This window comes from Trachymyrmex cornetzi, unplaced genomic scaffold (assembly GCF_001594075.2).
Source record: "Trachymyrmex cornetzi isolate Tcor2-1 unplaced genomic scaffold, Tcor1.1 scaffold223, whole genome shotgun sequence".
Taxonomy (NCBI): domain Eukaryota; kingdom Metazoa; phylum Arthropoda; class Insecta; order Hymenoptera; family Formicidae; genus Trachymyrmex; species Trachymyrmex cornetzi.
In genome coordinates this window covers 863,079-877,282 of record NW_017296881.1, presented here as the reverse complement: position 1 = coordinate 877,282, position 14,204 = coordinate 863,079, and the positions used below count along the sequence as shown (strand labels likewise).

The following is a 14,204-nucleotide window of genomic DNA, read 5'->3' as shown; positions in this document are numbered from 1 at the left end:
GTAGTATTCGTCTTTTCACGCAACTCACATGTAGTCCAATAATAAATCGACGTACACGATCAAGTGTGCGCACACATTAGTGATGCATTTCGATACGAGAATCTCTGAATATCGTCTCGAAATTTTTCTCGTATCATTAAAAATATCATTTCCGAGATTATCATACATCATTTGTTTTTCTCGTCTCGGTCTCGTCTCGAAAAAATCGGAGAAATATCGGAATAAGAAATAAATTACCACCGTCATTTGTCTAACGTACACAATTTGCAAATTGCGAATTCCATTTTCGCCTTTTACAAACGAAAATAAAACGAGATAGTCGATATTCTTGAATGTCTCGCGATAAAATTCGAAAATCTCGAAAAGCGAGAATATCGACCCCCATTTAGACGAGAAAATCGTATCAATTATTTGTTTTTGTCGAGACCAAGAATGCTTTCCATTTGATGACACAAGTCGACACAAGCGTCGTTCTATCCTTCTTAACATTCAGAGAGTAACAAAGCACCCCATATTTCGATATCGGTATTTTCTCGTCTCGTCTTACTCGAATGCATCACTAGCACACATTACTGAGTGATTACAGCAACCACGTGTTTTCATTTCCCATGTGCATCACGCAAGGCTACTTTGTCCAATTTTCTAAATGAAGGAAGTCTTTTCAAACATTTTATGTTTGTATAAATAAAACAGTACCGATAGAATTGTATCTATAATGAACTGAAAATTTTTATGCGGCGCCATATAGTTATTGCTTTTTTAAAAAAAAATATATATATATAATCTTCTAGACTATCGTTATTGTGATTGAAAAAAGGAAATATTCCAAACAAAATATCTCGTGCGTAGAGAGAAAGAGAGAGAGAGAGAGAGAGAGAGAGAATATTTTATTCAAAAAATATAACTATAAATCATACATTTTTAGAAATACAACTCATAAATTCGGAATCAAATATTTTATTTTTTTTATTTTGCAATTATTATAATTAAAAATAACAATTATTATTGCTGTAAGTTAAATATATATAGAAAAAATATAAATAGAGAGACGGAATTCAGATTCATATATCGTTTAGATTATATAAAATACTCGATCAACATTACATTTCATAAATGTTAAAAATCATATAATAAACTAAAATATAAATGTTAAAAATTTAATACGCTTTTAAAGCTATATACAATAAATGTTATATAAAAATATTCATAAGACGTTTATAGCGTATATTAAACGTTTTTTTAAATAAATCTTTTCATATAAAACATTGACAGTTTTCTAAACATATATTTTTTATTTAATGTTAACATTTCTATTTAACATTAATTAAAATAAAATAAGTTGCTATATTTCAAGCGCAGACAATTTATGTTTTTAAATAATATAATAATAACAAAAGTTGTATTTCTTGTAATTTATATCTTAGATTTATAATATGCTCTCTTTGCAAAGACCTAACCGAGTACATATCTCTTTAGAATTGACACCTTTTGAGAGAAGATTTATTATAGAATCACCATATTTATTCTCAAAATAATTGCATTCCGTGGCAACTATTTGTGGAAAACAATTGCACGCCCTATGTGCAGCCTTTGCGATTGCCTCTCGCGTGTCGTCATCTATACTGATAGTTTTATCCATAATTTGCAATACAATTTTACAAATTATACAAACATCACCAGGTTCAATATTAACAGGTTGTAATGGTTGTCCAGGTACTTCAATGATTACTGAAATAATTAAAAAAATTTATTTTAGAGATATTAAAAATTTTTTTTAAGTATTCAAGCATTTCAGTAAATATAATAAAAAGTAAAAAATAAAAAACCAAATAGTGCGTGCTAACTGCGCGTCTATATGTACAGTCTAAATTTGCCAAGGAAGGAAGTTTTAATACAACCCAGTACAATAATAAAAAATAAATTAAAAAATAAATTTATATTATATTAAGGATATTTTTCATATATATATTATATAATCAGATTAACTATAGCCATCAGGTACATACTGCATATATTCTAACTCTATAAAACATCAAGTTACATAATATAACATAACTTGTTAGTTGTAATTTTTCATTCAATAATATAATTGTAATATAACACGTATATTATATAGTTATATTATTGAGTAGAAAATTACCTATTACTAACAGGTACGTTACATGTAACAACTTGATGTTTATTGAAAATAAGTTATTCTTATGTCATTAATCATTATTTCTGTTATTTATCACTTAGCTATATAATCTTTCTCTGATGCGAGCTTCTTTTTGGAAAATTTTTTTACTTGACAGTTAAGCGCATGTAATATTTGTAATATTTATACCTTAATTTTGCAATAAATATTCCGATATTTGAAACTTTGCAAATTTAATTTTACTTGCGAGTGACATTTAGTTTAATTGCAAGCAACTTTTAAATTTACTAAACATTATATTTTATTTTGAGTACAAAGAATATATACGTGAAAATTATTAGAGAGAAAAAGCAGATATGAAAAGGGCGGCAAGATGTCAACTCACCAGCTAGAATCGCTCCGAACATGATCAAAACTTCCTTCATACTTAATTGTCTCATCATTTCAAAGATAACGTAGTGAAGATAATTTGTATTTTAAATATAAATTGTGCGTAGTTAGATTATACTGAGTGGTTGATGATCAAAAAGCATGAGCCGTGTATGGCACTTCCAGACTAAATGACATTGACTGCTGAATAACGAATTGTTATAACTTCAAAAACTATTTTTCAATTCATACGTAATCCAACAATAAATTCATCGACAATAGCTTATATATCAAGTGTGCACACATATTGCTATCGCGGCAACCACGTTTATTTCCCCGTGCGCATCACGCAAACTTTGTCCAATTTTCTGCATGATCCCAAGAGAGGACAAACATCTCCATGAATAAAACAATACAAATATATTATATATTTGCATTATGCTTATTTTTCAATTTTAAATAGTTTACGAATTGTTATCCTATCTTAATTTATATTTTAACGTATGACTTTCACCTTTTAAATACATACATATATATATATATATGACTTATTATTTATGTATTTGTTCTTGATATATAATTTTTAGAATCAATGACTGTTTTACTTTTGTCTTGTAACAACTAACTTGATATTATATATTGATCACTGATTCTTATTTAAAATAATCTATGTGATTTGAATCTTTATTCTCCTTCATACAGTTACTTTTGTCCGAACAATTCGTGCGTACGCCGATAAATATGTGCCAAAATTACATATTCTCATCGACTGTTATTGTCATTTTGTTGTTTAAACATATACTAGAAGATTGAAAATAAATTACGATGGAAAACCATCTCATTACGGTATAATCATGTAGATAGTGTGTGTACACACACGCGCGCGCACACTCTAAGGCTATAGCTAATCTGAATAATATAGCAAGTCTCTATATATAATGAATCTTTAAGTTCATTTTCTTTTTTATCGTTGCACTAAAACTTTCCTTCTTGTTTATTCAAGTTTTGTATACGCTGCGCTTGGCTTAGCGCCGAGACACTACCAGTGTCTCCAGATAGATATATCTGTTTCATTGTAAATGCAACGAACGAACATGAGAAAACTGTCGGAGGAAAAGCGCGGCGAAATACCAGCTAGAATCGCGTCAAGTGTGAATAAAGTTTTCATCATACTTTATCTCGTCATTTAAAAATAGACATGGAGAAGATAATTTTTATTCCAAATATAAATTGTACACACTTGGATTACTGCGTGATTGAACACGTGATGATCAAACGATGAGTGAACACTAGACCCTTCTAAATTAAGTAATAGACACCGATTGCTGGACGATGAATTATTATTTTAACTTCAAAAACCGTTTTTCGTTTCGGAAAACAATTTATGACTTCAGCAATAGTCGGTAATATTCGTCATTTTGCATAACTTATACGTAATCTAACAATAAATCCATCGACAACGTGAATGTTCAATCGTACTCCTCGTTGTCCAGTCATTGCGATGTTTCATTCCTTATGTGCGTTTCGTAAGACTTCTGCATTATTCTAAGAAAAAACAAACTTCGTTTGAATTAAGTAGTAACGATAGAATAGTATTTCTGTCTCAAACTAAAAATTTTCGTATCTACGATAATCTAGAATGTTACTGAAAAGATAAAATTTCTAACTGTGTAGATATCAAAATTTTTAGTATCGTAATATTGTGATTAGAGAAGTGGAAATTTTCTAGGTAATATATCCCACATGCAAAAGAGAGATAGAGAATGTTTATTAAAAAATATATATATAATAATCATACAATTTTAAGAATACAATATACAGAACCAAATGTTTTTATCATTATCACAGTAAACATAACAGATCATTGCTATAGGTCAATTATAATGAAAAAAATACACGTAGAAAGATGGTATTGATATCTTTTAATATATTATTTCGATTGTGTATAAAACAGTATTTTATTTTAATTGAAGAAAATAGATCCTTGCGGCGTTATTAAAAATCAGAAATTTCGTCAACATAACTCAAGTACGGCAAACTACGTGTATTATTTTGTTCAAATACGAAAATCACATGGCATTCGTCATGTCTACACAGATCAATATTATCCGAGTATTCGAATACAGTTAGAGATTTAATAAAAAGATTATCGATATATAATATCATAATATGAAATAGGCTATAGCTAATATCTCCAGAAGTTTAACACTTTCAATTGAGGAGCGTAGCACATCTTTGATCTCACTTCTTACGTTTGCCTCCAATTTGCAGCTTGTGCAATCACTCGCAATTGAAAAAATTATTGAACTCCACTATTTTTGCGGTCTTCGCACTGCTTCGTAACCTAATTCAAAATCAGTAATTTAAAAACTGTTGTTCATCCATTCTTAATAATATCACAGGTTTGTGTACTTACGTTGCAAAATCTCGCTATTTCTTCGTTTTTGCACACAAAATCTTCGCCCCACGTACATTTTTTAGACTCGGTAATTGATCGTGATACACGTAAATTTATAAGTGACATTGCTAAATAGTCACTGGAAGAGCATAAAGCCATTTTGCTGCACATTTGTTCGCTATCAATTTTATTTTTCAGCATATTTATTATACTGGGCCCGTAAATGCTCACCATCTTGTTGCACTGTATAAATTTAAATTTTAGTTTCAAGTTATTGGTTTTGTAAAAAAAATGAAATCGTAAATTAATAAGATATTACCATATCTTGCTTATCTGCTGGTAGATACTTGCACACCTTCTTAACAATTTCTTCAATTTCAACGTCCACTTTTGAATCACCTAACAGCTTATCAATTTGCGATATAATTGCTTGACATAAGGCACATTCAGTTATAGATTCTGTAATAATAAATAATTAAATTACGTATACATTTTCATATAATATTAGCAAAATTTGTAACATATAATTATTATTTCTGTACCTTGAATTTTTATCATGCTCACGGTGCAAAGACCTAACATACTACAGGCCTCTTTAGGACTGACATCTTCTGAAAGCATTCTTATTATGGCGTCAGCATAGTTATTCACAAAGTCATTGCATTCCTTGGCAACTGTTTTTGGTAAATAATTGCACGCACCATGTACCACTTTTTCGATTTTATCCCGTGCCTCTTTGTTACCAATCTCTTTGTCGATATATTTCATTACAAATTCACAAATTACACACTCAGTATCAGAGATAAAAGAATTTGTGGGTCGAACTATATGTAATGGATATTCAGGTATCTCATTGGTTACTGAAATATTAAAAAAGTTTTCCGTTTCACAAATATTTTTATCATAAAATAATTGTAACAAATTGCTCTATTCTTTATTTAAATATATACTTCAAGAAATAACTTACATATTTCTCCATCCTGCTCAGTAATATAGTTAGGTTTTGGACCAGGATCTTCGGTTGACACACATAAACGAAGATATTCACATACTTCCTGGGGAGACAAATCTGTAAGTATCATTTCTACGAGTTCATCGCTATATGATTTCACAAAATCTATGCATTCATCGATCAAATTATGTGGCAAGTGATTACATAATTTATCCAATTCAGCTTTAATGTTAGCCTGTAATATTAATATTGCATTAAATAAATTGTATAATCAAATATAATCATATAAATATATAAACAGCGGATTAATACCTCAGTTCTATTATTTTCGATAGCATTATAAATCTGCTGTACTGCAAGCAAACACAATGCACAACCTGGTTTATCTTTTTCTTCTGTAATGGTAAACTCTTTAGGAACTTTTTCCCACATGTCTAACAATGCTTCTGATGGGCAAATATGTAGCATAGGACAAATCTTAAATAACACAATAAGTTGTACTTTTTATTGACCTCCATATTTTAAATACTAAAAAATTACATTACCTGTGATGGATCAATTTCCTGGACAAATAGGGCCACAACTGCATCCCCATAAGTATTTATAAATTGTTTACATTCGCCTTCAATGGAAGAAGGTACCTTTGTACATATTTTTCCAAGAAATTCTTTCATTTTCTCCTTAAATTTTGATGTATTTGTAAGTATTTATTGTGTTCTATGTTTACATATATACATTTCATAAAATTTAATATTCTTGTTACCTCAGTTACAGGATTTGTAATAGCGTCTTGAATATAATGCAACAGATACTCGCAAAATATACACGCTTGCGTTCCGTCAACACTTTCAGATTGCACTAAAGGAAGAGGCATTAATCTTTCCAAAGGTAGTTGCATCTCTTCAGCTTCTGATTTTGGATATTCTTTGCCAATAGTAACTTCAGCTATCCCTTTTCGAGGTTGTACCTCTTCCATTACCTTCATTCCTATATTTGCTACTTCTACTGGAACCAAAGGCCAAATTGGTCCCTATTTTAACATAAAACATAACGATATAATCAGATATTTTAATCTAGAAAGTATATTTTATTACTTATAAAATGCAATATGTCCTTACTTGTACTGTTTTGTCAGGACTGGGACAAATTCCAGACATTTGACAGATAACATTACTATTCAATCCTTTTGTAAGATATTCATAAATTTGTACATAATACTCTTCAACTATGGCTTTACACTAGAAATAATCTCCATTAATACTAGATATATGAAACAAAAAAATATGAGACTATTTAAAATACAAACCTCATCGGCGAAAGATTTAGTTTGCTTACAAAGACCTAGGAGAACTTCTTTAAATTCTATTTCCGTCGTGTTTGCAACTAAAAGATCTTTCAAGTGACCCACAAGTTGCTCACACAACTTACACGGGAGATCATCTTCAACTTCTACCATGCCTACACTTGACAATGGTGTTATCTCTACTTGTGGAACCTATTATTACAATACATATTAAAACAAAATTAAGCTAAATAGATATTAATATATGTGTTATTATACTTACTGTACTATTTTCATGTTTATGATATTTGCTGTTGCATTGTCCTGATAAGTGACATATATTATCCGCATTAAAATTATCCTGCAGATGGTTAAAAATGGCATCAAAATGTTTCATAACAATGGCCGAACAAGAATCAGAGTAAGAACTAAGTTGACCGCAAATATTCAAAAATTGTAGAAGCATTGTGTTCCGCGGCGTACGATGCAATTTATTTTCCATATACTTTGTTATCGTGTAACATTTGGTGCACTCGTCAGGCTCAAGTTCATCATTCTTTAATACAACTAATTTTGTTTCATCCTTCTAGAAATACAACACATGTACTTTGTCAACAGTCATTTTACTAATCATATTGATACATACTAACGTTCTTTATCCACTATTATTTATCAAATGTACAGATAGAAAATTCCATATATAACATTTATTAATTTTGTTATTGTGATAATTAATTAAAATAATGAATATATGAATTAATGTATATGCATCAGTGCGTATTAGTGCGTTCAACCGAATTCACTATAAGATTGGATTTAATTTTCGAACTTATATTGGACACTAAGAATTTTAAATGCACAAATATTTCAATAAAAATAAAATCTGCAAAACAAATTTAATCCCAAAATAATAGGCAATAAATAAATTACGATAGTTATCATTTGGAAAACAGAAACTGTAAATAATGATAATTTAAAAAATCAAATTTAATTGTTCCTCTCAGAATGAAGGTCAGGCAAGGGGCTATACAATCGCATTCTATAAAAACTAAAATTATAATGAAATCAAGTTTAGAAGTTTTGATCCATTCAAGGCGATATAATAAAATAGCAAAACAGAATAAAAAAAACTGACATCCTTACCTTTATCGAAGTTTGGTACTCTGCAAGCAACTTATCTATATGAGCATTGTTACACAATCCTGCGACAGAGCAAACGACAGACGGATTCATTTGAGATGCCAGCGTCTCCACAAGTTCAGGAATAAATTGATCCACAATTTTGATACATTCGTCAACAATTTGTTTAATGTGAATCAGTTTGCAGCTTCCTTCAAAGACATCTTTCAAATCTTGTTGAGTTTGATTACTCTCCAATTGATCCCGCGCCTGTTTTACCATATCTTTACAAATTCCACATACACTATCATTGTCTTCTGGAACTTCTATCTGTTCCCAATATTTACCAATACAATGTTTGACGTTGCTACATTGCTTAGCTGTCCTATTATTAATATTAGTAATATTAGTACAACCATTATTATTACAATGTTATATCAATTATAAAAAAAATTAATTAAAAGACATAGAAAGTTCAATATAGAAATTTCAATGTTTTATCATTATCATTACTGTTTATTTAATAATTATACTGCATATTATAAATATATAATGAATACATTTTAAAGATGTTTGATAAATCTATTTCATCATTTTACTACTTTATTTCAATATGCAGAAAATATATATTAAACTTTTATATTTAATATATATTTTAAATTATGAAAACCTACTTTAGGTTCTCGCACCAGTAACTTGGACCCCATGTACATTCATCTCTACCCAAAAGACCATCTTCTGGGTTAGCAGATATGATCACTCCAGCCGCAGTTACTGAAAATTAGAAAATTGCATCTATTTATAGTGTATCTATTCATAGTTGTATCTATTTTACAATTTTCAGGTACAATCTTATAAATTAAATATTACAAAAAAGAGTCTAAAAAAATAAAATAGTTGGCTTAGTTCTCAACTTCTTGAAACAATGAATAATCCCCAAGGCAGGAAGCATTCATTGCCTTGTTCACAGTTTCCATGTCTGCTATATTTGGTACATTCATGGAAATAAATGAGCGACTCAATAATATAGAATTTTGAAACAATGCTAAGAAAACACTCGAGAATTACTCATCATTCGACGATAAGTATTATCAAGAATGTTATTATAAGTCATTGTTATTATCTCCATATAATCGAGTAATTCCATTCTTAATCGTACATTCCATCTAAATCAACAAATTACAAGCTCAAATCAACTGAGTCATCCTATTCATCCTAGAGTTTCTTCGCAATGAGTAATGGAAACGTGATTACCCGGCAACGCGAGAAGGACAGAGAGAAAGAGACAGACGTTAAGACAGCAATAACAAAAGAGCGAAAGAAAAAAACTGCAGGAAAAGGAGATCCGACAAATGGACGAGGGGACTGATGAAAGTCAAGAATGATGAGCTAGACGCTAAATATCGTTCAAAAATAAAACTAAAGGTCGCTCGTAAACAAAACTGCAATGTCCGCAATGTCATAATGTTTAGGAGGTTGAGATACATTTATAGATTACGTATGTGTAAGCACGAGTTGCCAAACAAAAGCATTCTAGATAGAAGTGCGCATTGGAGCGGGATTGTCGCGAGAATAGGACACCGGGATGACGCAAAGCAGGGGTCACTTTCGATGATTACGAAGACCATCGGGAGAAAAAGCAGAGCGGAAATAGGAAATATAATAGGAGGCAAGTGGGACACAGACTCACCAGCTAGAATCGCGCTGAGCGCGATCAGAATCTCCTTCATGTTTCCACGATGTCTCGTTCTCCGCCAGTCCGAAGATTTCACGATATGAAATTATGCGCAATTGAATTGTCGATGAAATTCAATTACCGATCAATGATTAAATTAATCACAGACAGCGCCTCCTGACCTAACGACGTCGACCGCTGAACGACAAAATGACGAATACGCTGTAAGCTGTAAAGCCGTACTGCCAGAACCGCTTTCCGTCAATTTCGTTCCGGAAAACGCAATTCATGGCTTCGGCAATGCTCGGCAAACGTTCGGCATTAATCCATTGGCAACGTGTCGTACATGCACGTGCGCATACACTGAGTCGTCACGGCGACCAATCACGTGGTTCGTTTTCCATGTGCATCGCAGGTCACAGCACAGGGCTGCTTAGTGTAATTTTCTATGGCTCCAGGTACCAAATATAAATTCTATTTTTTTTTCATCCCTACACTAGACAATACTGAAACTTTCTCAGGATGTGTGTGTTTATTACTTGGAAAAATCTCGAGAACCTAGAATGTCAGGAGATTTCTTAGTTACCCTCGAAAAATGTTTGTTTATGAAATGTTATATTAGTTCTCAGAAAAATTTTTGGAATTTTATTTTTAAACTTAATTATTGTCTCTTTGAAAAAACTATGTTTTTTTAATTTTTGCTCGATAATGCAATTTTAATATCATACACATTCGCATACATTCATCATGTACCTATATTCTTGTGTGTGTTCGCGAGTTTAAAAAAATCATATGACAAGTAGATGTAACAAGTAGCAGATAATATTCATCAGCTAACTCAGCAGAATAGAATAGCTGATATTATTTTGTAATGAGCCTTCTCTATATTATTCTATAGGTTTCGCAACTTTCTAATGGTAGAAAATGATAGAATATAGTTAGTCTTCTAATTTTTAACATATGTCTATGTTCCCCAAAATTGACTGCCTATACTGAAAATCTGTACTGAACGTAACGTAAACTATAGCATTTTCAGCATTGACAGTAAATTTGGAACACAGTCACAATAGCTTGTTTACGTTGCTTGCATTCCAATTTATTTCAAAATTTTGTATTAAAAAATATTTTCTAATCTTATTTAGAATCTTGTACAAAAATACCTGGAAAATCCAGAAATTCTCAGATTTTTTTTTTAAATTTTAGTAAATATCTTGTGTCTTTCTCGCTTTCGTCAAAAATATTAAACATATTTATTTTTCTTTAAGTTTCAAAAATGTACTATGTAATTCAGCTATAAAAAACAAACCATATGATAACTTTTTCTTTAAAATGGAAACGTAAAAACGAAAAATTTCAAAATTTTGCACTTTTCACATTTCCGTTCTATAGAGAAACTTGTAATCAGTATCAGTACCCTTGAAATGACACACACACAAACACTTACGCTTGTCTAGAATAAAATTAAACCGATATTTCTGGGCGGAATAAAAACTTTTATTTCATAGTTACAGAGATTTTATCTTATCAAATTTAAATAAATATTATAAATTATCGTTATTGCAAAATTATATTAGAATTCAAATTAAGCCTACTTTAGGCGATTTATATCTGAAATTTATGTTAAAATTCAGAGAGGATAGAATTTTATGATTTTATACGAAAAACATTCGCAAAACCAGAAATGCGTATATAAAATATATATTAAACGACAAATTAAATCTTATCCTAAAATCTGATGCGAAATAAAAATTACCTAGAATCTAAAATGAGGTTAAATCTTTACAACACGATTTAGAAATGAATATGTATGCATTTGAGGAGTTCACTATAAACGCTATAAAAACAAGCGTAATGAGCTTCGCAATTTTCATTATGAAACTTAACGTTAATAAATTTTGAAAGCAAAAACTGATGATTTGTTCATTTTAACATCTTTTAAGCTGCTATTTCAACTTGTTCTATTTTAGCAACTTTGAATCGTTTCTCGCATAACGATCTTCTTGTTCTCGAGATCATGTGACGTTCTGCGCAAAAAAAATGATCGCTGCCGTTAAAAATAAAACCTAAGATATAAGCGTTACTGATTGCGAAATCTAGAACGGAATGATATTTATGCGCGAAAGTCGAAGCAAGTTATAACACGGTTGATGACGGAATCAATGGTGAAACGATCGTGGAAACTTTTTTAACTCATTCCGATTCACCTCCTCGCGATCTTGTCGAAAACGTACGAAATAGCTTACGATGTTTTGACGAAGCGCATGTAATCGCAACACAAGCAATTTTTTTCTACGAAAGCGAGTCGATTTAATTGGCAATAAACCAAAGCGGTCGATATGGAATCAGCTGATCGGGAGATACATATGTTGCTTAGTTGATCGTTCACACGATATTTCTTATTGCGTCTTATGCACATTCAACATCTTCCGTCGATCTTGAAAAAAATTTCGCAAAGTTTATTACGCTCATTTTATAAATTTTTTTAATAATATTTGTTTCGTAGCGTGTTTTAAGTAAATTAATGATGTAGAATAAATATAATATAGAAACAAAAACTTAACCCCATTCTAGATAACTTTTACGCGAAATGTCTGTATCTACTACGCTTACGATTCCACGTTTTTTATTTTATTGCTTTATATGTACGTCGAATTATTTGAATCGAAGGCATCGATTATACTTAATAGATAGGAATATTAATATGGAATAATACAAGCATCGACAATTCGAATCGTGCATAATACTACAATATATATAGTAGACAAGTTGGAATGATGTTTTTGCGATAAAATGCGCTACAAATATTAAGGCAGCAATATCTTTTATTTTTTTTCATCACCAATGAACATTGGATAATAGTAATATAATATATGACAAGTGTTCCAGATAATTTCAAGATATCATCTCACAGAAAACATGTACAGTAAAGTCGTACTTCCAAGAAGTTTCCGTGGTGTAGTGGTTATCACATCCGCCTAACACGCGGAAGGTCCCCGGTTCGATCCCGGGCGGAAACATTTTTTTTTTCGCAAATTTGGTGATTATATAATAAGAATTTAATTTTCTACGTGACAAACTTCTACGAAATATAGAAATAAATATATTTTTATCAGACGCATTGTTTCTCAACAAAGAGATATCTTAACAGAGACTTGATTCGAAATTATTTCTTAGATTGCGAAACAGATAACGGTGATATTTTTCGAGATAACAGATTTAATGAAGAAAAATAAAAACCAACGAGATACTCTAGCTAGACAATATATATAACATTAGCTATATAATATTCTAAAAAATATTTTATAAAAGATATATCTTTTCAGAAAGTTTTAAAGATGTCACTTGAAAAATCTTAAAAACGTTTTAACATACGTGTTTTGAGATGTCTTACTGTAAAAACATATATTGTATAGGTGATGCTTATTTTTTAAATCGAGACTTAGTGTGTCCGATGAATGCAAAAAAAAACTCATAATTGAATGATCAATTTTTTTATTAAAAATTTTCACATAAAAAATATTTATTTATGTATTTATGTATTTATTCAAAACTATGAGTTTTTAAAAATATGTATTTATGAATATTTTACATATTTATGAATTATTTTACATGTATAATTAATATTTATTCAAACAAAATATAAGTAAAATAAAAAAGAAAGCTTCAATAAACAACCCTTTCCCCTTATACATAATTAATGACTAAATATTCAAATATACTTTTGTGGTGGAAGATCATTCACTTTATTGCTTTTATACTAAATTCTGTTATACTAGCTTTACTTTTCTACTTAAATTTGAATTTAGATATAAGATTACGAAGATATGCTTATCCCACTCTTAGTTACCGGAGACTATCTGTCAGCTTCTGGTGCAAGTGTATAGAGTGTTTATAATGATCTTGATTTACTTGTAAACAAGCATAATCGCTAAAGTGCTAATACAGTACGTAAAATATTCTAGCTTGGTTAAAGTTCGGGAAATATAATTGTAACGAAAAGAAAATGAAAACTATTGCCGATGCTTTCACTAAGGAATGGATTAAATAATGTTGTGATTATAGAATGAGAGTAAATGCGAAATCAAAATCCATATTATTTATTCATTTCCCATTAATACCAAAAAAAATTCTATTCATACGTATTAATTATTTATTTATTTAAAATTGGGTATATTCACTGGACACACTAATCAAGAGACACAGTATCTAATCTATCTCGACGTTATACAGGGTGGGCCATCTTCACATGAACGAAATCGTTTTTCATTCTTG

The 14,204-nt window shown here is 30.3% G+C and overlaps 1 protein-coding gene and 1 non-coding gene across 2 annotated transcripts; one reads left to right on the top strand and one right to left on the bottom strand.

Moving 5' to 3' along the window:
• Positions 1-4,421: 4,421 nt before the first annotated feature.
• Sap-r (prosaposin) lies at positions 4,422-10,208 on the bottom strand. Its single transcript, XM_018506199.1, has 14 exons — positions 9,948-10,208; positions 8,932-9,031; positions 8,282-8,642; positions 7,422-7,724; positions 7,163-7,351; positions 6,975-7,094; positions 6,620-6,886; positions 6,402-6,536; positions 6,169-6,333; positions 5,872-6,091; positions 5,447-5,764; positions 5,224-5,363; positions 4,923-5,147; positions 4,422-4,850 (listed from the first exon to the last, which is right to left on the bottom strand). The coding sequence occupies exons 1-14, from the start codon at positions 9,985-9,987 to the stop codon at positions 4,806-4,808; spliced, it is 2,628 nt and encodes an 875-aa protein (XP_018361701.1). The 5' UTR covers positions 9,988-10,208; the 3' UTR covers positions 4,422-4,805.
• Positions 10,209-12,876: 2,668 nt separating this feature from the next.
• TRNAV-AAC (transfer RNA valine (anticodon AAC)) lies at positions 12,877-12,949 on the top strand. Its single transcript has one exon. It is a non-coding gene; the product is annotated as a tRNA-Val (tRNA).
• The last annotated feature ends 1,255 nt before the right edge of the window (positions 12,950-14,204 follow it).

Excerpts from the sequence above, each read along its gene's own strand:
- Sap-r (XM_018506199.1), bottom strand. The coding sequence starts at position 9,987 with ATGAAGGAGATTCTGATCGCGCTCAGCGCGATTCTAGCTG. Across the intron at positions 7,352-7,421 it reads ATAAACATGAAAATAGTACA|GTTCCACAAGTAGAGATAAC; the intron begins GTAAGTATAATA and ends TTGTAATAATAG. Across the intron at positions 4,851-4,922 it reads AAATAGCGAGATTTTGCAAC|GTTACGAAGCAGTGCGAAGA; the intron begins GTAAGTACACAA and ends ATTTTGAATTAG.